This window comes from Aulonocara sp. 'chitande type north' Nkhata Bay, linkage group LG2, assembly GCF_057382095.1.
Source record: "Aulonocara sp. 'chitande type north' Nkhata Bay isolate Kocher_YH1m ecotype deep benthic linkage group LG2, A_spYH_male_GT1.1, whole genome shotgun sequence".
Taxonomy (NCBI): Eukaryota; Metazoa; Chordata; class Actinopteri; order Cichliformes; family Cichlidae; genus Aulonocara; species Aulonocara sp. 'chitande type north' Nkhata Bay.
In genome coordinates this window covers 29,326,635-29,349,919 of record NC_141345.1, presented here as the reverse complement: position 1 = coordinate 29,349,919, position 23,285 = coordinate 29,326,635, and the positions used below count along the sequence as shown (strand labels likewise).

General features: G+C 39.7%; 1 protein-coding gene across 5 annotated transcripts in view; it reads right to left on the bottom strand.

The window, feature by feature from the left end:
- Nucleotides 1-2,969: 2,969 nt before the first annotated feature.
- Nucleotides 2,970-23,285, bottom strand: part of mid2 (midline 2) — a 172,024-nt gene continuing 151,708 nt past the window's right edge. For all 5 annotated transcript variants that reach the window (XM_086258046.1, XM_086258039.1, XM_086258030.1 and 2 more), the window contains 2 exons: nucleotides 7,781-7,988; nucleotides 2,970-7,439 (listed from right to left, as the gene is read on the bottom strand). In XM_086258046.1, the coding sequence (XP_086114172.1) occupies nucleotides 7,016-7,439; nucleotides 7,781-7,988 (632 nt within the window). In that variant the 3' untranslated portion in view covers nucleotides 2,970-7,015. The remainder of the gene's footprint in view (nucleotides 7,440-7,780; nucleotides 7,989-23,285) is intronic.

Genomic DNA, 23,285 nt, shown 5'->3' with positions numbered 1-23,285 from the left:
TTAAGTGATGGTAATAGCAATAGATTTTAATACTGGTGACAAATGACCAAATATTGCTGATAGGCCCCACTTGCATTTAGTCCAACTTCTTTCCCCCATAGTGAAAGAACTGGATATCATAAAGCTTAAGAGATGATAAAATATTGCTAGTATTCTGCATTCATTTCCCAGCTAATTATTGTTCGCAGGATTTATTAGGTTATTGGTGAGTATAGAGGCAATGCTATTATGCCTAACTGGAGATGGACACAGTTGGAGTCAGTGTTTGCGCATTGCTTGATTCATATACATCTGCACTGTTTATAGAGCTGCCAAGTTTACTGCCTTGAATAAGCAATGGTAAGCAAACACATGATTTCATAACAGCTATTACTGTATGGTAGGATCAGCAACAAAAATAGTCGAGCTCTATTGATTGCTGGACTTATTATTTCAAAAGAAAAGAAAAGAAAAGTGTCTGTGTTCTTTGTTCATTTTTTGACTCGTTGGAGTTTTATTAAGAGCTTGATGTTACCTGGAGCTGGGGTGCAACCTCAGCGTTGTCCTGTTTCTTCTATATTCTTTTATCTGTTCAAAAGATGCACTTATGTTGACTGTAATTCATCCCACACCTTTGCCCAGTTATTACTGCAAAACTGTTGAATAAAATTGTAGTTTTGTTTTTTTGTTTAAGTTCTGGTAAAAGTCCTGACAGAACTGTGAGAAGCAGTCTCCTTTGGAAGGCCAGATGGGGTACATTACAGCAGTATATCATCTGCTTTTGATAAGATCTTTTTTTTTTCCACTGTTCTCTGTAGAGTGAAATTACTTGACCTTGCTGTAATTTAACGGTGAAAAGAAAGAAAGCAACCACTCTAATGTGCACCATGGCTCTTAATCAGATGAGTTCTTACTTCATTTTATCATTAGAAGAGTCTGTTTTTGCTGGTTGCTGGTTTGTTTTACTAGGTTATAACACAGTCATAGCAGCTAATAATAATAATAACAATAATAATAAATATGAATGAAATATACATCAAACAAAACTTAGGCCACAAGTAGTGAAATGCTGCCCATCTTGTGCACTTTTCCTTCTTTGTAATTAGAGAGTTGTTGTATGCCACATTAGAGGCTTTAGTGACAAATGACTTAACGAGCTACACAGGGAGTCCTAATTATTCTGCAATTAGAAATGTAATTATGGGTTGCTCGAACAGTTTGCTTGCTAGCAGTGTGAGGGAGCAGAGGCAGAGCGAGTATCACATTTAACTGTTTGCTAATCTGTCACACACGGAGAGGTAGACAGTGCCCCAATCTTTAAACCTGTGGCCTAACCTGGCCCTGTAATCCATCAGTGCACAGGTAAACTAGATTTTAAAAAAGCCCTGGCCTAATGAGATAGATTCATAACGCAGGATTAAATACCGCGTATGCATAGATGTGCACATATATTTATAATCATAATGTCTCCAAACCTTCCGGGAAGTTGCAGTGACATAATGGAGAGGTAATAGGTTGAAACTGGATTTCTCTGAGCCTGTCTATGTTATTCAATAAGCAAATCTACATTAGACACTACATTATCATGTTAATCAGGTAATGAGGTTCAACATGTAGCTTCTAGTTAAATAGTAATGGAAATGTAGAGAAGCAGGGATCTTATTATAGTCTTTTCCTGTTTTACAAAACAAGCTCTTCTACACTGTTTCTGAGAGCGGTCCTTTGGCGTTCTTGGTAGAGAGAGAAGGTCATAGGGCAGAATGCATTAAACCACCACATTTAGCAGCTGCAAGAGAGTGTCTGGTCTCGTTTTCACTTTGTGAGTTTGTCTGTGAGTGTTTTATAAGGGCAGAGTTTTGGTGTGAATACTATAACCAGAGGTACTGCAAAAGCATTTGAGTGTACTTTGACTGGTATTTATATGTATATCAGTCGAAGGGCAGATTTTGTCCACATGCCTCAAAGCGTGCAGGCTAGTTTCCTGGTGAGTAGATGACACTATAATGAAGCCAGAACGTAAAGATGGGTATGAACTCACTGGTGTATCTGCTCGTGTGATGCATTTTAAGGCAATCCATCCAATCTCTTGTTCTTTTCCAATTCAGGGTTGCAGGGGTTATCCCAGGTGTCATAGGGCAAAAGGTTGGGTACACCCTTGACAGGTTGTCAACCATTCACACCCACATTTACACCTAGGGCCAATTTATAATCACAATTTAACTTAACCCCACTAATGGCATGTCTTTGGATGTGGGAAGAAGCAAGAGTACCTGGAGAGAACGCACGCAGACATGGGGAGAACATGCAAACTCCACACAGGCCCACAGCTGTCATCTTATATGTTAGTATACATTTTGAATTGTTCAGCCAGCTGAAATTCCCCTGGTTCCCTTATTACACTGTTAGAGCATTCCTGCTGCCTCAAAGCAAATTAAATGCAAATTACATGAGCGGGCTGTTCATCCTTTCAGGGTCAGTGTTTGTGTTTGTGCCATGCTCGCAGGCAGTGCTGGGGCCAATGCACTACAGTACTAGTTGTAGTGAGTAACTCGTGCCAGTGATGGCAGATGAGGGCTAAGAGGGTATAGCCCTACAAACCCCACCCTGAGCTCTGGATGACCTGCCAGCCTGGCAACCTTACTGCCCCATGTACCGTTCCAGGGCTCAGCCTCTTTGAAAGCTGTGGGTTGTAGTTTAAATTCCCGTACATGTTTGTAAGACCTGTGAGAGGCAAACAGTTTGTGTTTCACAAGCTGCTTAAAGGGAGATTTATTATGAATCTTTCCAGTGTCGTAAACCTGGTTAAAACATCAACATGATTAAAGAACAGTTTGAGACTTTAGGACAGGAGCATCGCCCTGTCCAACCCTGGAATTTTTTTCTTCACTCCTCTCTTGGATCTCAGTTTTTTCTGTAAATACTTGAAATTATATTTAGCAGTTGCATCATTTTTGAGTAGCAAACCTAAAAAGAAACTCTTGACTCCAACAGTTTTTGGGATCAGACTTTTAATTGGACTTAAATTCACATAAATAACATTGGTTCATATATATTTTGTATAATATACAACTTTATATAATATATATTTCCCCCTATGATTTACATTCCTCTCTGACTAAAAGTATATCTGTTATATCTATGGAAACAGGAAGAATTGCAGGAAGGCAAAACTGCTCTTTTTGTGCTGTTTCAGTTTTCTTCTCTCTTTTTTTTTTAAATTAAGGTCCAAATGTCAAAAGGAGAGGAGTGCCTTTCTTTTGAGTTGTAAAAAACCAAAACCAAAAACCAAAAAACATTTTCCAAGTTACACAAACAGAAAAGCAGAAAGGAGAATCTATTGCATTGTCTCTAGGGTATTACACTGCACTACAAGGAGTGGGTAGCTATTGAAAATCATTCACCGTATATATTTTACTGTATTGACTTGTGACACAAAAAAAGAGCACTGCAGATGATCTGATATGCATGGCAATGAACATTTTCTGTATGCTTTCGAAGTTTTTTTTCCCCCCATTGTAAAAAATAAAAATAAAAATTGAGAATATGTTTGACTCGACAGGAAACCCCATCTCGAAGATAAGGACAGAGTTACAGCATGAACCTGCGGCAAGGTCACATATTCATGCAGTGACCAAGCCGAGCACACTTGCACAGATGACTTGAGCTTGTCGGTCCAGATCACAAATCAACACTGTTCGGCTGCTGCGACCGACATTATTCAGCAAGATGAATGGATATCTGGAAGTCAGGTAACGTTCGGTAAGCTCCCTGCTTTGTTCGTGTGCTGTGTTATCTTTGACATGTGGAACATCTCTATCAATCAACACCTCGAGTAAATATTCATAACTGATGCACCGTTCAGTTTCCCTTGGTGAATAATGCAGATCCGATTTTCACTGCCGTTCCGAACTGACTCATCAAGGAACTTTAAGGTTACAAGCAAATGATTTAAAACAGTGTGTTTGCAGGGTATGCCTGCTTTTTCAAGTCAAGGAGATCATAGCCTGTCAGAGTAGAAATGTTACAAGACAGTCAACAGTTATATACCCCGTGATGAGTAAAAGGAGTGAAATTGGCAATGAGGCGTAAGGTTTCTCGTGTCAAATCGGGTAAAAGTCTGCATCTTTTTTTAAGCACAACCTCCAGTGTCACTTTGTCACAGCTTCTCTCAACTTTCTGGCTACGTGGCCTCTTAAATCGGCAAAAACTATGATACATATTTGATTGTCTGAATCAGCCCTGCTTCCTTGAATATCAAACCAGAGAGAAACTGTCACCCACGCTAGGCCTTTAAATCCGAACCTGAAAGCAAAACTATTTTTTCCAACTTCAGCTGCTATTTCAATAGTGATCAAGAACAGAAAGATTTTCGAGGTCAGGTCTGCTTGTAAAATGTTCAGGTGAGCCTCTACCCAAAGGGAAAAAACCTAATTGGTGAGCTTGAAAGAGTTACTTAAATTACCCGGTGAACTGTGAGATCCTATAATGTATCATGCATTTATCACGACAAGACCAACCTAAACTGAACGTGGAGTGTGTTGGTGTGTGTGTGTGTGGTAACAAATTACAGAGGAAAACACAATCATGCCATGACATTGCGACAGACAGCAGGTTTAAGTGTTAACCACCTCCTTCCGTGAAAAGTCAACAACAAACAGCTATTAGTTATTCATTATAATCACAATAAAAATCCCACAAACACCATCATAATCATATCCCTTTTCTAAACGTAGTTTCACTGTATGCTATTGAAAAAATGCAATGGGGAGGACAAGTCGCTGGTTGTGTTTAAAGCACAGTAAACAAAAGCTGTGACTTCTTCCTTTATTGCAAAGTTCTCCGAGTGACCAAAAGAGGTTTTACTGCAGTATGTTTTACACGCTAACCACCATAAATTACTTTGAAAATATGAGCAGAAAAATAGGATGAGTTAACACAACCAGCAGCAGTGCTTATTGTCTCTTACCCTCCCCATTACAACCCTGCCACACATCCATCTTTTTCAATACTCACAGAGGGGAGTTAGTGTTAATTAAAAAGTGCATCATGAATATGTTGCGATTAATAATAAAAGTAAACTTTTTTTTCCCATAAATAACACTTTTTTTTCCTTCTAGTTATCAATAAACCTCTTATTATACAAGTCGAGTAGTCACACGATTCAAATCTGGCCCCTGGGATCTTGTTAATAAAGAATCCGGGAGCGACGCTAACGCTTCCTGAAATAAGGAAGCTGTGACCTGTCAATACAAAACAAGACTGACGGGTCAAATCCAAGAGGAAGATCGAGGAAAGGACTATAGCAGTGACCACACATAGCTATTAAGGACACAACACATGAACAGCGGCAAGGAAATACTTGCAGTACAGCCTGCTGTAGTAGACAAACTGAAAAAAAATGGGACATTTTAAGAATCAAGAGTCTCTGTGTGGGAAAAAGAATACCACTCTCGTGTCTGGACTGATGCGGGAGGTTTTAGTGTTTTTGTTTCATCGGTATGATCACACTGTAAATGTGTCACATTTTGGGAGTGCAGATGATGCTAACGTGGCATGTGTTTAAGCATACATCATTATACTCAAAATATGCAGTTAAGCTCTGTGTTACTTTTACAACCAAGAAAAAAAATACTACTGAACTCGCTGTCTTAATTTGTAGTTTTTTTCCTAGTCTCAAATCTTCTTACAGTGAATTTGCAGTTACTGGTGTGCATTATTTTTCCATTTTGTGCAGTAAATACAAAACTCTACCAAGCTAGAGATTGTAATGTCTATAATTGGATGTCTGCATACACATTTGGAGAAACTGTAAGATACTTTGATATATTTGCTAAAATATGATCAGCAAAGATCTGTTCATAATTTTGCTTTTTATTTGTTTTTATTAATGTAGAAATCAAAATCAAAAAAATGACTGAATAAAAGCTTGGTATTGTACGTTTCCCAGAGAATGTATGTACTAGTGTAAACCTTGTAGGAATCAAACTTCCCCAAAGGAAAAAAGCTCCTTTTTTGGGGGACAGAAAAAGTCCAGGCTGGCAGCATTTCAAAAGCTTACCCATTCACACGTTACACTTTTGTTAAATCTGTAATAAAAGACAAATTTAAACACTTTAGACACTTATGATCAGAAGGTTACGTTCTGCAGCTTGAAAGTTGGAGCTTCCACAATTTATGCTACAAGGCCAGCTCGGCTGCTTGCGCTGCAATAACAGACATGAAAGTGGCATCAATTTTCACACTACTAAGACAGACGATAAACTAAACAAATCCTGACTGCTTGACCCTAACGCTGGGGGGGATCCAGACGCTCTGAAATGATGTGTGGGGTAATTTGCTGGTAGGTTTGTGTTTACTTGTCCCCTTAGAGAGAAGGGTAATTTATAATCAAGACATTAAAAGATCGGCTTTTTTGGGAACAACAGTGCCCCTGATACTCAGGGAATGAGGAGGCTCACTTACTGGTTCGATACAGCTAAAAATTGTGATTCTAAGCATCTGCTATGGCCTTTCCATCCACCTGTTTGATAACTATTATGGATCGGTGGATGGCACTTTGCACTGCTGTGGTCAAAGCATCAATCGGTTTTCTATTCATTTTTCTCTGTATATTTTTCCTTTTCTGTCTTTCTCATAATCTACCACAGGTTAAGTAGTTTCACTGTTCATGTTCTGCACCTTCAAACTTTAAATGCTGACATGAAGATTCTCACTTTGGTCTTCTGCCTGGGGTGAAACACAGATGAAAAAAGGAAGACCTTAAATGGTCCTGAAAATACAGGACACCAAAGCTTTCTCTGTCAGTGACTGCAGGGCATCGGATGGACTTTACGTATGCTGATGGCTGCAGTCAAAAGACCTCATTCCCATTCGTTGATGATGGATTTGCAAAATATTGGATGGCTACAAACTAACCGGACTGACATTTTTCCAGACTGCTGTGCATATTTGCAACTTTTTAAACCCATATGAAAGTAACTAGCTAACATGAGCCACCGTGTCAGTGTTTTAATCGCATTTACAGTCACACGACCACTCAGTGGCAGGCCTTCATCCCGGTCAAGTATGGCGAGTCTTGCCGGCACATCCCCATTTGCTGCTGTTGGTGCTCTTGAAGATCCGAGGCCACACCATCGACAAAATCGGGGACAGGTAGCCCTGAGAGAATCATGACTGACTTGTTCCAGATCATGAAAGTGGGTACAACAGGTAGGAGGAAGGAGATTTCAAAGGTGTGGATATGCTGGGAATTCATGGCATCGTAAAAGGACAGCGAATTGTTGTCGTAGTCCAGCAGGACACCCAGCCGCCTCAGCTGCAGACTCGCCTCCACCAGCATCTCCTTACCATCGTGCCGCACCATAAAGTTGCTGTTGCAACGTGAGAACACCCACGAGGATGAGTTTTTGCCGCTCCATTCGTTTTTTGGGGCTGATTTGTAAGCCACGCCGATGGCATACCTGCAGGGAAAGCACATTTTGGAACACATTACTGATCTGAAGCAAGTGTCCTCCTTAATGACTTTACTTACACAGTCAGGCTACCTCATGCTGAGGACACACAAGATACACGTAGCCCCTTTGGGTTTTTTGTGCATGAAAAAGGTCTACTTCACAGCCAATTAGTGAAAAGAATATAATTAGGATAAGAGTATACACTGTGTGTGGTGTGTGTCTGTTGTGTGTGTGTGGGGGAGGTTGCGTAACAGCCTAGATTTAAACTCCCAAAAGAAAGATATTTCAGTTTATCAAGCCTCCTTGCAGGCTTGTATAATGCACTTGTGCGTACGTGCAATTCTTACCATGTGGATGCTCCGAGTAGCACCTCCCAGTAGTGACACCCGCTGTCAATAAAGACATTACCAGCAGCTCCATAGGAGCCTGTTCCGCTGAAGCGCTCCGGAGTGTGGCTCTTCTTCAGCGAGCTCTCGTCCTTCTCCATGGTCAGGCAGTCGTTGGACAGACGTAACTTCTTGTGGGCTGTTTTTGGGTCCAACTTGAAAGGTTGACCTGGGAGGAGATATAATTACGTGCTGTTACTGTATGTAATAATAAAAATGCCGTCATCATTAAATTCCAAATCTTCATGAATGGCACACAAACAAAGATGTGACCTGAGATGTTTAATTATTACCTCGATAATGCTGAAATATTATAACTGGGTAGGTTAAGTGCTCATTTCTAATGTCATTTTTAATACAGATATATCACGGTTATATTTATGACTATGATTATTACTAGCAGTGACAGCTGTACATGGTGTAACAGTAACAGATGGATAAACATATCTGTATTTATAAATGATACACAAAGGAGGAGTAATCTTATATAAATTAAGAATTAAGCACTTGCTAATACCTTATAAATACCTTATTAATGCTTAATAGTGTGACATTATTATACAGCGTTAGTTATTCCTGTAATGAAAACCCAAATACAGAAGCTCACTGTGCACATTTTTAGGTATAACATGCTCATTTTATACTACAGCTTTCAAAATAGTGTCCAGGTGTTGTTTGACTTAAATTGCTTTGTTTACTTTATTCTCATGAATGAATATATTTATTGGTTGTAGAGCTGTGGGTGTTATGGGAAATGTATTTTTGATTTGTAATAATTCCACCAATGTTGACCTCAAACTTATCGATTGATACGGCATACTAGAACGTGTGTTTGTTTAGTGCATTAGCTCTGCGCGTGGATATAAACAGAACCAAAACAGGAGGGGGATTATTATATGAGAGACACATCAGGAGGATTAGGTGACAGCCAAGGCAGAGAATGAAGAGATTGCTTCATCTTTGCTGTTCTCAACTGCAGGCATGCTACTGGTGTGGAAGCCAAGATTTTTGGCGAAATACACAGTGTATCTGTGTGTAACAGTTTTTGTTTTCATCAAGAACATGTTCAGTGTTGGTGCAAACATCCTGTGTGAAAATAAAGAAGGCAAATAACTGCAGAGAAATGGCTTCATACAGCCCATTAAGTAATGATTGAGTAATGGTTAGTTATATGCTCATGCTACTTAAGCTGATTAGCTGTATGGAGCTGGTAATATGTGGTTAAAGTGTGCAAGTCTGGTGAATGTTGCAACTAGGGCTGCCACAAACGATTATTTTGATAGTCGACTAGTCACCGATTATTTATGCGATTAGTCGACTAATCAGATCATCATCCACTGGACGTAAAACTACAGCTTATTGCACCAGCAGCATCTGCTCTTATATAACTATCATTAGCTTACAGCTTTAAGCTTTTAAGGTGCTAACTAAAAATAAAGACAAGATGATAGTTTATTCAATTTTAATGAAATTTGCAGATTGTTTGGGTGAAGTTTAATAAACTCCTTGCTATCTAAAATATAACAGGACAACGGAGTAAATTCTCCAGCATCTCACACTTCTGATAATCAGCTGTCTGCTTGACGTTTATTCAGCTGTGTAAAAACTATAACTTTAATCTCAGACAAACAGATTTACTCAGGAACAAATAAAATACTAAAAAAAAAAAAAAAAAAAAAGCCAAACAACAACATTTTTAATTTATCTAAGTGACTCATATATATTTAACCTGAGTAGCGAAAGACGGCGGTGGGTTTGAAAACAATTTGCCGGGAGTCCGGTGTTCTCACGGCGCTAGTGACCTAGCCCCCGGCTAGCTATCGAGCTAGTGGGTAACAGACGTCTCCGAAAACGTCGGAGCGCTTTTGAAAATATGTGGTGTCCTGATAAACTGAGACGATATTTGAGGTTTACACAGCTACATTCTCGGCTGAAAATATGTTAAACGTTTATTTTGTGACCCAGAAAGAATAATAAGAGTAATATTAAAACTAACTAGCTGCCGCCATTGTTGGAAACTGAGCTGGGCCGCGCTATGAATTCTGGGACACAGCTGCTTCTTCTTCTTCTTCGGGGTTTAACGGCAGCTGGCATCCTTGTACATGCAGTGCTGCCATCTTCTGTTTCAGTCCGTTATTACACTCTTAAATCCTGCTGCTTATTCCTGCGTCTTTTGGGATCTTACAAAGCTTCAAACGACGCGTCGACTATTAAATCAGTCGTCGACGATTTTGATAGTCGACGTAATCGTGACTAGTCGACAAATCGTGGCAGCCCTAGTTGCAACGTTTGAAAATGGTTCAGGTACACAGTGTACTGGAAATATATGAAAATATTGCAAGGTGAGGGATCCAATCATGATCAAGTGATCATGGCTGACTATTTTATTTTTTAGTTCCTCCGTGTTTTAGGTCCCACTGAGAAATAAACTAGGAGACGAACCAGAACTGTGCCTCCAAAATTGACTTACATGTTGCTTACACCTGCACTCCTCACAAAGCTTAACTGACAGTGTTTTTAGTCCGGACTTCAGGTTAAAACACACCCAAGCTCATTTTTGGTCTCCACCATCTCTTACTAAAATATTCTCTCTTTCAGCTCTTTAATGCTTCTGTATGTTCACCTGCTAGTTTCTGATTGTGTGTCTGCCATTGTTTTTTTTCCCACTCAAGCTTGTGAAGTGAAAGAGGCCGGCGATGCCACAAGATAAAAGGAAGAAAGAACCAAAAATAAGAATAAAACGAGAGGAAGATTTCAACCCAGAGCAGCAAAAGCAGAAAACAAATAGAAAGCGGGGTGAGAAGTGCTTGCAGAGAACTCACAGGGAGAGACACAAGAGGAGAATGTTTGAGATACAAGGGCGAGAGTCTAAACTTCAAAGCTTCTCACAGCCTTTGGTGAAAACATTTCGTAACAGTGGAGGAAGCCACCCGGCATTTTCCTCTGTGCCTCCAATCACACAGACTTGGAAATTAGCTGAAGGAAATAGCCTTCACTTCCACCACGATAGGTAGCGGTTGGGGCTTTTCAGTGGAAATGTTACTACCCGGCTGCAACAATTCAGTTTGCAATGGCACCAGTAATTTGGGTGTAATGGGTGGAAAATTGGGAGGGCAAAACTAGGTGAGTGGCAGAGAGAGAGAGGAGCTATGGAGCGAGAAGGAGAAGAGAAGTTGAGGGGATAATATGAGACTGAAGATTGAGCAGAGGATCCCCTCTCAACCTCTCAATGTGTGTGTGCGTAGGCTTCATGGAAGTCAGCCACATCCCTTCCAGACCTGACATTTAACTCTGACACCTCTCATCTCATCTCTCAGCCTCCCTGAGCCTCCCATGGCTTAATGAGCGACACAATGAGGACCCGGACTCCGCCTCCCCTCTCTCTATCTGCCCTTGCCTTCATCTCTCTTCCCCCCATTCTTTCATTCTCATCCTCTCTATCCTCTCTCCACTCTCACACACTCCCCTCTCCAATAATCTGCGTGGTGAGTGTGTGTTACCGCATGTGGATATGAGACGACGAGGCCAATGCGCTGCTGGCAGCCAATTACATTAATGCGCTCTCTTCTTTGAACTGCTTATCGCTGCCAGCGCAGCCATTTCCAAACACTGGGGCTCTGTCATGCCTTTCCAGGGGATGACTCCTGAGAGCCCAGGCTGGGCCCGAGGTTCAGGAAGGGGAGACGCATGTGACGGTAGAGGACAAGCAGGCCCGTACACAAGGCATCAACTAGAGCCTCTCCAAGAAGCAGACATGCCGTTCAGTAAATTGCCAAGAAGAAATGTTTTGAACCGGGGCCAGCGGGATTCTTGTAAATGGACAAAGCCTGAAATAATCAGTTTGCACCTAAACTGTGAGTTTTTTGGCATGATCTCACTGCAAATAAAACTATCAAAATGGACGGTACAACTGAAATAACCCATGAATATGTCGAATAGCTGGAAGGTTTAGAGACTAAACTGTTACAAATTTGAAAAAAAAAAAAAAAAAAATCGCCTGCAACTTGTAACCACTGCCCAAGTTTTCATTTCCTGTTTTAAGGCACCTGCAAGCCATGTCTACTCCCAGAATGAGTCATAAGTCTGTCACTGGTGAAAATGAGCCCAATACATTTCTGTGCTGAACATAGAAATTTAGCAACTTGTACTTTAGCGTTTTCATTTTATGAAGCCGTTCTACATTACTATTCATACATCAGTACTTTAACTTAATGCTGAATGTCGGACAAACCTACACGCAGTGAGGAATGTTCTACTGTGTGAAAGTTCTTCTTTTATTTAAGTTAAAGATTTGAGTACTCAGTGCGCCGCTGAAGCTTCTCCATGTTGCAGAGCCGCCATGAAATGAACAGACCCAGAGTCACAGCGAGTGTGCTGGTATTTGCTAGCAGCACTTGGAGAACATGCCAAATTTGATTTCTTCTGGAGTGCTGTACTCCTGGCCTAAAGGTGTAAATAAGTCATGTGTGGAGTTCTACATTAGGAAGAAGACCGTTTCAAAATAAGAAAGTGAATGTTTACTTCAAAGAAAGTTCTTACATCAGCTACCTTTAGAAACCACACAGGCATGCCCCCACACAAATAAAACTCTTGACTAAAAATATGCATATTGCTGTCAGATTCTAGAGCCAAAACAATAAAGACGAGATGGGGGAGCAGCAAATCTCAGAGATGTAATATCCAAGCGGTAACTGTGATTAGCGTCTTCAGCCTCTGCAGAAATACTCAGCGATATCTGTGTCTGCAGAGATAATCGCTCTACGTTAGACTGCCTCAGAGCTGTGCATTGTTACGTACTTGCGAGTCTTTAATGGAACCTTGTAAAACACAGAAATGAAATTGTATCAAGGAAAAAAAGAGAGGAGAGAAATAAAAGAGACAACTGTTGGGGGAGCATTTATAAAAAGTAATTTCATTCCAACTTCATTCTGCTGGGTCTTTGCTGAAGTAGTTGCAGTGGGGCAGCATCTGGGTAATCGACTTTATTTCAATTCAGTCAATTTCACCCACACTTCTTCTTTTTCCTGGCTTCCATTTTTGCTGAGGGAAAGATTGGGTTGCCTCCATAATAAAGGAGATCCATTTTACTACATAACTAAACAATTACTCCAGTAGAAACAGCAGCATCAGGGACACCGAGCGAGCTCTCGTAACACAGCAGCAGCATAACGCAACCTTGTATCCTTCCACAGGTTTTTAAACTTGTTTAGAAGTTGCCAACTGGCAGCGTGCCGTTTTTCTTCTAATTGTCTCGTTCATATGTGACGTGGCGTCGAATCCAGCTGTGCTGACTACTTTCATCTGTCTGAGATACAGAGGTACACTGGTGAGATTAGAAATGCAGCAGCCATGTAACACGGACGGGGACATCCAATAACACTGCATGGGTATTAGGTGCTCAGCATGACTTCTTGGCATCGAGAGTGTTTATGTGTCACATCCTCTCTTTTCAGTCCTTCCTGGGCAATTTTTGGCTCTTTCTACAAAACTTCTCCAAAAACTGGAAAAGTCTTTGTGTAGTGAAAAAGCAAAGACAAACAGCAGTCCTTGATCTTCTGCAGTTTCACCCTTTAACGAACTAGGCAAAGTCTTCAGAGACCAGTGCTAGAAAAATAATATTCAGTAAGGCTTCTGGGTCTGCTAAGAATTTCACTGTGATTAAGAAGCCATTTTTGGAAAGGAAGCGTCTGTGATGGTTCGTTAGAGTAAAAGCATGTGAAAGACTGCCTCCCCCCCCCCTTCTTCCAGCGAGATTCTTTCTCAGGGCTTTTGCTTGTGTGTGTGAAATGTAATCATTCACTAAAACAAAGCCACGCTCTCGGTATTCCCTCTTTTGTTGTGTCAATTGTGCTGCACTGCAGGAAAAAAAATAGCAAATGTATCAAAGGGTACTTGAAAGCATGGTTTTATTATGAAGCTTTCCTTGGTGAGATGCTGATCGTTCTAGCTTCCAGCGTTCACATTCAGTTTGCAGTCTGGCATTTTAACACAACCCCAATCGCCCCCCTCCACCTGCTGGCATTTTCACCAGCTGAATTAATGAATTTCAGCGAGCAACTATAAGAAAAAACTCTGCCAGCCTCAAAAATACAAATGACAAAACATGGTCATATACTATACTGCAAAAAGTAAATCACTGAATTCCGGTGTTCCAATCACTTGCATGGCCACAGGTGTACAAAATCAAAACAGCCAGGCATGCAGACTGTTTCTACAAACATTCGTGAAAGAATGGGTCGCACTCAGGGTCTCAGTGAATTCCAGAGTGGTACTGTGATAGCATGCTGCCAAGTCTTATCATAAAATTTCCTCACTATTAAATATTCCACAGTCAGCTGTTATTGATAGTATAACAAAGTGGCACATACTACTAGAGTTTGCCAAATTTCTGCAGAGTCAGTTGCTACAAAGGTCCAAAGTTCATGTAGCCTTCAAATTAGTGAGTTCCATGAAATGGGTTTCCATGACTGAGCAGCCGCTGCACACTCCTAAACCTCATGGAAACCCTTCCAAGAAGAGTCGAAGTTGTCATAGCAGCAAAAGATGGGCATGAGGTTTAGGAGTGGACATCATATTAAACTTGACAGATTAAGAATGGGATGTCACTGAAGAACGATGTAGCGTACGATGGCACCATAGGCTTTGAAAGTTAAAGCTGATGTTTAATTGGCTTGGTAACCTTCAAGATAACAATAACAGGATAATAATAAGATCTTTTATTGTGGTTTATGATAAAACTGAGCTGCCTCACGTTCAGCTAATGAGAAACGCTATGTGCTAGCGCTGACAGCTCATAAAAACAAAGCTATTTATAACGCAGTGAAGTGACCTGGCTGTCTTCAGCTCTATGGAATATTTGGATATCAACAAGAAAGATGAAATGATGCAACACTATGTGGGAAGACCAAAGCAAATAAATGCGCCATCAATCAGTACTTCTTAAAAGTTCTTAACTACTTCTTAATAAAGGAACATTATGGCTCATTCTTACATTTATGGAAAACAATGAAGCTCTATTGCATCGAGGAATCAGCTAACATCTGTCCAAAAAAACTACTTTCTTGCTGTTTTTCATCATATAATGAAATTTCTTGACAGTGCATACAGTGATGGACTACAGAGTTTGATGCTAGACTGGATCAGCTAGGGGGATGTTCTATTCTGTGTCAATTGCTTGTTTTCCTATGGAGCTGTGATTTATTGTTTTCACTGTCAAGCAACTCAAGGTGCTGTGGGACTTCTAAAAGGTTGCCTGGCAGCTAAATAGGTCAGACTTTGCTTTTTAAATGTCTTTTCAGACTGATTTGCCCCTGACAAGCAGCCTAAACACTGTTGCTTTAAAACCCTCTGAATTGGAATGCCCCTGATTGAAAGCACACACGGCACCCATCTAAAAAGAGTAATTTCAAAAACTTTTCCAAAAAAGAAAAAAAAAAAGTCAAAGTGACAGGTAGAGACAAACTGGGAGACATTTGGAGTTTTGGTTTGCAAACTCTGTTCTCTGAGATTATTAAAGAACAGAATCGTAAATCCCACTGCCAGTGTTACTTCAGGGCCCCGTGGGGGCCAGACGAGTTGTTGCAGGATTATTGTTTGTCTTGTTCTTGGAAACAGTTCTTTATGACTAATGACAGCATTTTGGGTTTTTTTTGTCTCATGCTGCATAATGAAGGTGGAACTCGACATATACCTCCCAGAAGGGCATACATAATGAATACGGATCTAAACATAACAGGTATGTTAAACACAATGTTGGAATTGGAGAGAAATTCAATATTTGGTGCTGCGTCTGATTGTTGGGACTTTCTTTTTAATAATATAGAGTCTTTATAGGATATAAATTGCCCTGAGGCGAGTGTTGCAAATTGGCACCACCTAAATCAAAAGAACTGAACTGCTTTATTTAATTTTACTGTTAATCTATTTAAAATCAAAGTCATGGAGATATTCCAGGGCTACTTTTTGTGCATGCACAGACTGTCTCTCTATTGTTTTTAATTTATTTGACAGATCAGAACAAACGGGGAGTTAGAAGTAGCACTGACATGCAAAAAAGATCAACTATCTACCAGGAATGCTTTAAAATCCCAGTATGCACCATGTGCCACTATTCTATGTGGACGCTTCCTCTTCTCCTCCTCTATAGCTTTCCAACCTCTGCTCCGATTTACCTCCTGTTTCTTCATCTCATCTCTACCTCCGACTGTTTACTTTAAGGAGTGCGTGGTAGCTCGGGGCCTGTCATCAGAGATGCATGCTGGGTAAATATTATTGCAGGCCCTTTAACACGAGGAGGGACGTGTATCCCTGGGGCACCTTGACATGTGATATTTTCAGCTGGGATTTTAGCTGCTTACCTAATATTGTGTCTAGGATCTGAGGAACACACACATACACACACCCACAAACTCTCTGGGGTTTGCTGGCTCCCTGCTTTGTACACACACAATATGACTGCCCAGAATAGTTTACCAATAGAATGACAAACATTGTTAAGTCAACAGTCCAGTGTTTGACTGTCAGCAAAGTTGCTGCCTACAGGAAGGCAAGTATTCATTCAGATTGGGTTTTGTTTAGACATAAACAATATGCTCACTCAAAATAGAGGCTAGTCTTTAGTTAAAACAATAGAGCTGCTAAATGAAGACATATTTAAGCCTGGGTTTATATTGTTGGTGCTCCTCCGTCAGACAGTTTCTTTTGTTCTAGAAAATTACAGTGGAGGCTTCACGCTGTGGGACAGCTCCAAATGTTAAGCCAGAAAGCTGGAATGTGAATGCGTCTGGTCATTGTAAAAACACACTATCATAGCTAAACTGACAACATATCAGTGGAGATGAGAATGTAATAGCTAGAAATATTCACAAAAAATTTAAAAAAAACCTGTCATGTTCAAAAGAAGCTGTTCATGGCCTTAGCTGAGGAAATTCCAACTTATAGTTGAAATCAAGCTGCACCGGCACTTCAAAATCAGAAGTTATGAGTTGGACAGCCTGCTCCATAGGACTATAGTGAGTGGCCTGCAGTGTGGAATAATTTTAGACTGTATATAAAAGATGGACACAGCCACCGTGACATCATGTCTGGTTTTGCAGTCTAGAGGATCTTGGTTGTGGGTGTACTGGTGTTTTACTGGTGTTTGAAAACCTGACTTGACAAAGAGCAGATCTGACTTAAAAACCCAGGAAGACACACTCAAGAGCATATCCTGCTTTATTTTCTGTTTCACTCTAACTGGAACTACATTTTTGCAAAATAATAAGGTCGTAGATCAAGAAAGTGGTAGGGCCTTTATTTGCTTACAGTTCTATATAATCAGACGTCTCGTTCCAACTGTCTATGGGAACAACAGTCAGACACAGACAGATAGAGAGAGGCACTGCATGATAAACTGTAAGACCAATCTACATAACATGCAAAAAAGCCACTCATTCTAAATTTAAATCTGTTCTCTGTCCTAAATAACCAAACTGCTTCATACTCTGAGTGCAGCTTTGCTTCTTGTTGACATGAATTCATTACCGAGACAGACAGGCAATTAAAAAAATGCACAAACAGGGCACCGCCTAACAGAAGCAGTCTGGATTAATATGGGTTCTTGTTGTTTTGTGAGCTACAACTTTAATAAATTGTGACCGAGCAGAAATGCAAACTTAATTGAATTTAATGCTTAAAAATGCATAAAAATATTTTTTTGCTTAAGCACAAATGTAATCATTATTATGTCGTTTTCAAAAAAGACGTTTTTTTAATGACTAAATGCTTCAATTTAAAATAATATTTTACTATCATAATTTTTTCTATAATAAATAAAAGATATATTAAAGAACAGTAAAGCAAATATCTGTGAAGAATACGAGTCATAAAAAGAAAACGTGCTTTTTCTGTACTTAAATAACACCACTCTGTGCTTGTTTAAAGTGAATGTGTTTCCCATTGAAGAATTACAAAGTGTAACTGGACTGGCATATTGCACTTTTACCCATCTCTCTACGTTGCTGAGGCCTGGGTTGTATTATTGGGTAAAAGCAGTAGTCTGAGGGCACTCACATCTGCAGACACTCATCCCTGCAAAGAGCTATTTGGTGTCTTTTATTCACCCAACACTCTTCCTTTCTCACTCTCAATCTGTCACGTTTCATCCACTTGCACACGCTCTCTCTGTAGGTTTCTGGCTCCATTTTTTGAAGACAGTCATGTAGAAACCTGGTCACAGTTCAATCTGAGGTAAATGCACAGTTGTGATACTAAAAGGTCACACAAGCACACTTGCTTGTACAGCACTGCGCAAAAGTCTTAAGCAACCCTTCATTTTTTCTTATATGTCGGAAAATGAGAAATAGGTGCGGTGATTTATTGAAACGTGTCCAAACATACATCTAAATTTAGTATATAAGGCAAAATCAGTTTGTACAATTCTAACAAGCTTTAAAGTCAAGATTTGGTATGCCCACCTTTATTCTTCAACAAAGTCTGAACTCTCTTAGGCAAACTGTTATCACTTTTTCAGATGATTTTTAGATGATATTGGATGGATATTGGATGGTGGATCAAAATGTGACGGTGTTTTTCAGTGTTCATAATTACATCAGTTTTGACAAGTTCTCAAACACCACTGACTAAAATACAGAATGAAGCCATGACATATCCTCAACCGTGGTTTACAGATAGCTGTAGACACTTCCTGCCATAATTTTCTCCCGACCTACTACATACATTCGCTTCCGCTTATCTTTTTCAGGGTCGCAGGGGGCGCTGGAGCCTATCCCAGCTTTCATAGGGCGAGAGGCGGGGTACACCCTGGACAGGTCGCCAGTCTGTCACAGGGCCAACACACAGAGACAAACAACCATTCGCACCCACATTCACACCTATGGGCAATTTTGACTGCTCAAATAACCCTTCTCCACTATAATAACCTATCCCCACTAACAGCATGTCTTCGGACTGTGGGAGGAAGCCGGAGTACCCAGGGAGGACCCACGCGAACACGGGGAGAACACAGAAACTCCACACAAAAAGCCCCCGGCCTGATGGTGGAATTGAACACAGGACCTTATTTCTGTGCAACAACAGTGCTAACCATCGTGCCACCATGCCGCCGATTTAAACGAAAGTTTAAAATGTATTTCTTCACCTGTTAACAAACTAAAAATCTCCCACTTTCATCTAAAAATGATAAGACAGAATGACTGAACTGAAAATGAGAAACTGAAAAATTTCACAAAGCCTGGAGCACTTTTGCTCAAGACCCCTTTGAAAAGTTGAAAGAAACTAGAAGAAAAATATGGAGACATGAGGAGTGGCTCAAGACTTCTGCGCAGTACTGTACATGCACATGCCCCTCTTAGCATCATGCTTAATTCATATGTTATTCAAAAAGCTGTGAGTTACTTCACATGTTGGCTGCGAGCATCCCACAGCAAAGTGATACTTCCATATGCTCCAGCGTTAGTGCCACTGTTCACTTTCAGGCACTCGAGGTTTAGCTTTTATTAGACTGACCTCAAAAGCCAGTGAAAGCTCTAGGACATGATTTTAAACGTTGTCTCAATCAAGCCAACCTGAATTTCAAAAGGATGAAAACATTTAAAGATTGAACACTTGAGATGGGTAGTATATATATAAAAAAAAGAAAAGATAGAAATCTCTGTTGCAGAAAATGAGCAGGTGTCTTATTTTACTCCTTTTTAATTGTAAAATGTTGTTGAGTAGCTTCAAGATGCTGGCTTCAGGCGGAAATGTGGACTGGACTACAGAGAGCTGTTGGTAAGATGAAAGATGAAAATTTTTTTAGCTCCTAATGAGATCACATGAAGCAGTTTATATGCTTTTAAACATCTCCCACCGGAGCCACAAAATGATTTATACAGTACGCAAATACTATTTATTTATTTTTACATACTTTTATGCCATAGTAGTGTAGTAAAACTGGTGAAATGCTCCTTTATTATTCCTGGATTCCACCACAATACATCCTAAATTTTCAAGATTCCCGAAAAACAATGTAACATAATAATCCAACTTCTTGAATATCTTTTAATACGAAGAAGACTTTAAAACAAATGTTTAAAGTATTTGGTGCTAATACCTGTAGGGCTGCCCAGTGTTAAGACTGAAAGGTGTATCATCTTTTAAAAAAAAAAAAAAAAAAAAGGATAAGCATGACCTCTGAGATTATTTGACAGATGGCATAAAGATTGAAAAATAGACTCCAGACGAGGCGATCATATGCCATAGCCAGGGGTAACAGAGGCCAGCGTGCCAAGAAAGGGGTTAGAGAGGGACACAAAAGCGGAACATGAAAAGTTTGAGGCCACAACAAGCTGTTGCATAACAAAAAAAGACCTTAACAAACGGAAAAAAACAACAAAGGCCATGTCGAATTCCTTCACTTTATTTTAACACGATCAGCTCCCATAAAATGTCTTTTAGAATTTGTGATGGTAATTGGTGTAATATATTAAGCATTTCCTTATGCATTCAGTGCTTTGCATTAAATTGCAATTTGTGTCCTCTGAGGTCAAATAAGACGAGTTTATTCAGTTTATTTGCTTGCGATTAAGTCAACATCTGTGCTTATTAGGAAACTTGTTCACATTTAGTTAGGCTCTCTGAGTCTGTGTACCATATTTGTTAGTTTCAGTTCATAAAATTTAAATTGTTATAATTATTAAAACTATTAATATCTTCGGGAATTCACCTTGTTTTGAGGTTTGAGAGTTGCTGCAATCCCAAATATGATCTGCAGCAATTTAAGGAGTCATGTTGTTGAAAAGGCAGGATTGTGATGCATGACTTTATAGTATCTGGTAGTGCTACATGTCAAAATGCTCTTTGCTTGCAACCCTCTGCCTGAAATATGATGAGCTTAGGTTAAAAGCCCCCAGATCCTCTCATCCTAAAATACTGAGACAGCTAAACCTTCCAATCTAGTCACAGACAAAAAAGAGACTTCAAGTGCAAGTTCTGAGCTCAAAAAGCTTGCTACTTGAGCCCACAGAGCAGCAGTCAGAAGGAAAAAACTCTAATAAGCTTGTCAAAGTGAGATATCTGTGATCGGTTTTGTTGTGACCCATTTTAATCCAAAATCACTATTCGACTTCACCAGAACAGATGAGTGAGGCTCTGTAATCTCAATACCAATTCTTCTGCCAAAAATAAAGTGGGAGAGGAGAGGGAGAATGAGGGACAAAAACATGTGAAGAGGCTGACACAAACACAGGTGTCATAATGAAAACCACAAAACCTCAATCATGGATAAAAATATTAATGTTTTTTGTTATTTTGATGGCTTGTCTAAACCATTACAGCAGAACGAAATGCTGGTTGCCAATCACCGACTCAGAATCTCAACCACTGTTGGCTGTGGGTGGACAAGCTTCTTTCCCCTGATAGCACAGGCTGCCAGAGGAGAGGAAGAATGACAGCGTGGGGGTAGAGGGGGAGAGAGAAAATCATTCAATATTGCACTAAACTACAGCTTTAGCCTATGTAGTGCATTATACTAATGCATATGATATACTTTGTCGTGTGCTATCTTGCACTACGCTGTAGTGGCAAATATGTATGGTAATAGGCAGTGGACAGAGATTTCGTTTATGTGTGGGTGGGTCTGACTGTTTCTTACATGAGAGCTCATGGTGACTTACTATTCTGTTCATACGGTTAAGAGTATACATATATCTATATAATATACATAATGCATTTGACCTCAGTTTATTAGTAAAGCCAGGCATGATTCTCTTTAATGTCAACCATAAAACCAGTATTTACTACATATATCACAACTTTTTATGTAGTCAGTACACTATTGTTTAAATATAGGTATTTTAAAATTATTCACTATGTGTAGTACAGTATAGTTTACACTGTGATTTTAGCTCACTGGTAGGTGTTTGCTAGGCAACATGATGCATAATGAAAAAATTAGATGTCGCAAAATAAAAATGATTTCCTGAGGTGGTATTTGTGTATGCACATTATATTTGGGTCTTTTTAGTTTATTGGTAGGTTGCTAGGCAACAAGATCACATCATATCTCAATGTCACTGCTGTGAAATAAAAATCCTTGTATGCTTTTATAAGTCGTCGAAAGTGCATAAACTCAAAACTCAACAAGTGGATTGTTTTAGCCTGTTGGTAAGTGGTTGCTAGGCAACACGCTTGATGTTGTAGTTTCTGATATAGATGAGAACCTTCAGGGAGCCTTGCTCAACTCCTGATCATGCAGGAAGAGTTGACAAACAAACAGAGATTTCATGTATTATAAAAAGATTACTGTAAACTGTCAATAGACAATCTCTGACCATATCATGTCAATAAAGCTTTACTGAACTGAAATAAACTGGGAAATTTCCAGATGGCAGTATCTCATACAGTGGAAAAAAGGATATGCTGGTGAGGAGGGTGATAGTGCTTTCTAGAAGCCTGCTAAGACGAATACTTAATACTAAAATATGTTAAATCAGTGACATAAAGTAAAAAAGGTTCAAACCTTAACTATGCCTATATATTCCAAGTGTATCCTGATGACAGTTAATCCTAAAAACCACTCCCGGCATAGGCTGAAATGAGCTGGCATATCAGCTGCATTTTTGCTTCACTGCACTTCGGCTGCAATTTTAGACAGATTTAAAAATTTTATTGAGCACCCCTGGGGCACATCCTAAATTAGCGATATCGCTGAGGTTTTAACTTATTATATGCCACAGCTGAACCTGATGAATATTCCCGCAAAATAGACTGTGGGTGATGTGACTTTGTAGATACAGCCATGACGTCTCTTTTACTGTTTTTAAAAGAGGAATGTTAAGAATGATTCATCTTTGAGTTGAACTAGTGATAAATTATGATGATACCCTGCAATATTCATCATGGTTGTTGTCAAGCAGCACTAACATATTACCTTATCACTTGATATGGGAGCCTCTAGAGGGGACTTAAATTTGACATTCATTGTAGCTTGCAGTGCAACCAAGAAGCCCCACATTACAGAGAGGTTGGTGCTGTAAGACTTCAGCAAAGGAAAAAATAGTCACAGAATCCATCAATAAATCCAGACTGCTGGAGAACACTGAATCAGATCTAGGTGTAAAACTAAACAAGACTGTCAGTACACAAAATTATTATCTGGAATAAATGTTTAGACCACTCACAATAATCACTCAAAATCAGCAGGAACCACACAGAAACAGCTACTTACAAACTACGGATAGTGGTTTATTTTAAAATACAAATAAATAACCTCTGTGGTGTTTGTCACTAGTTTTGTCACTGGACCTGGTGTAGTGTACTGACAAGTAAATGTTAACAATGTCTATTTAGTGGCATAGACTTGATCCAGTGTGGTCAGTAAACAACACATTCTGTTGTGGCCATGCATTGTTAAAATGTGGTCACAATTTAATTATGTTCCCATGCAATTCTAACCAGTGACCACATCATAATGTTTGGCAAGGCAATA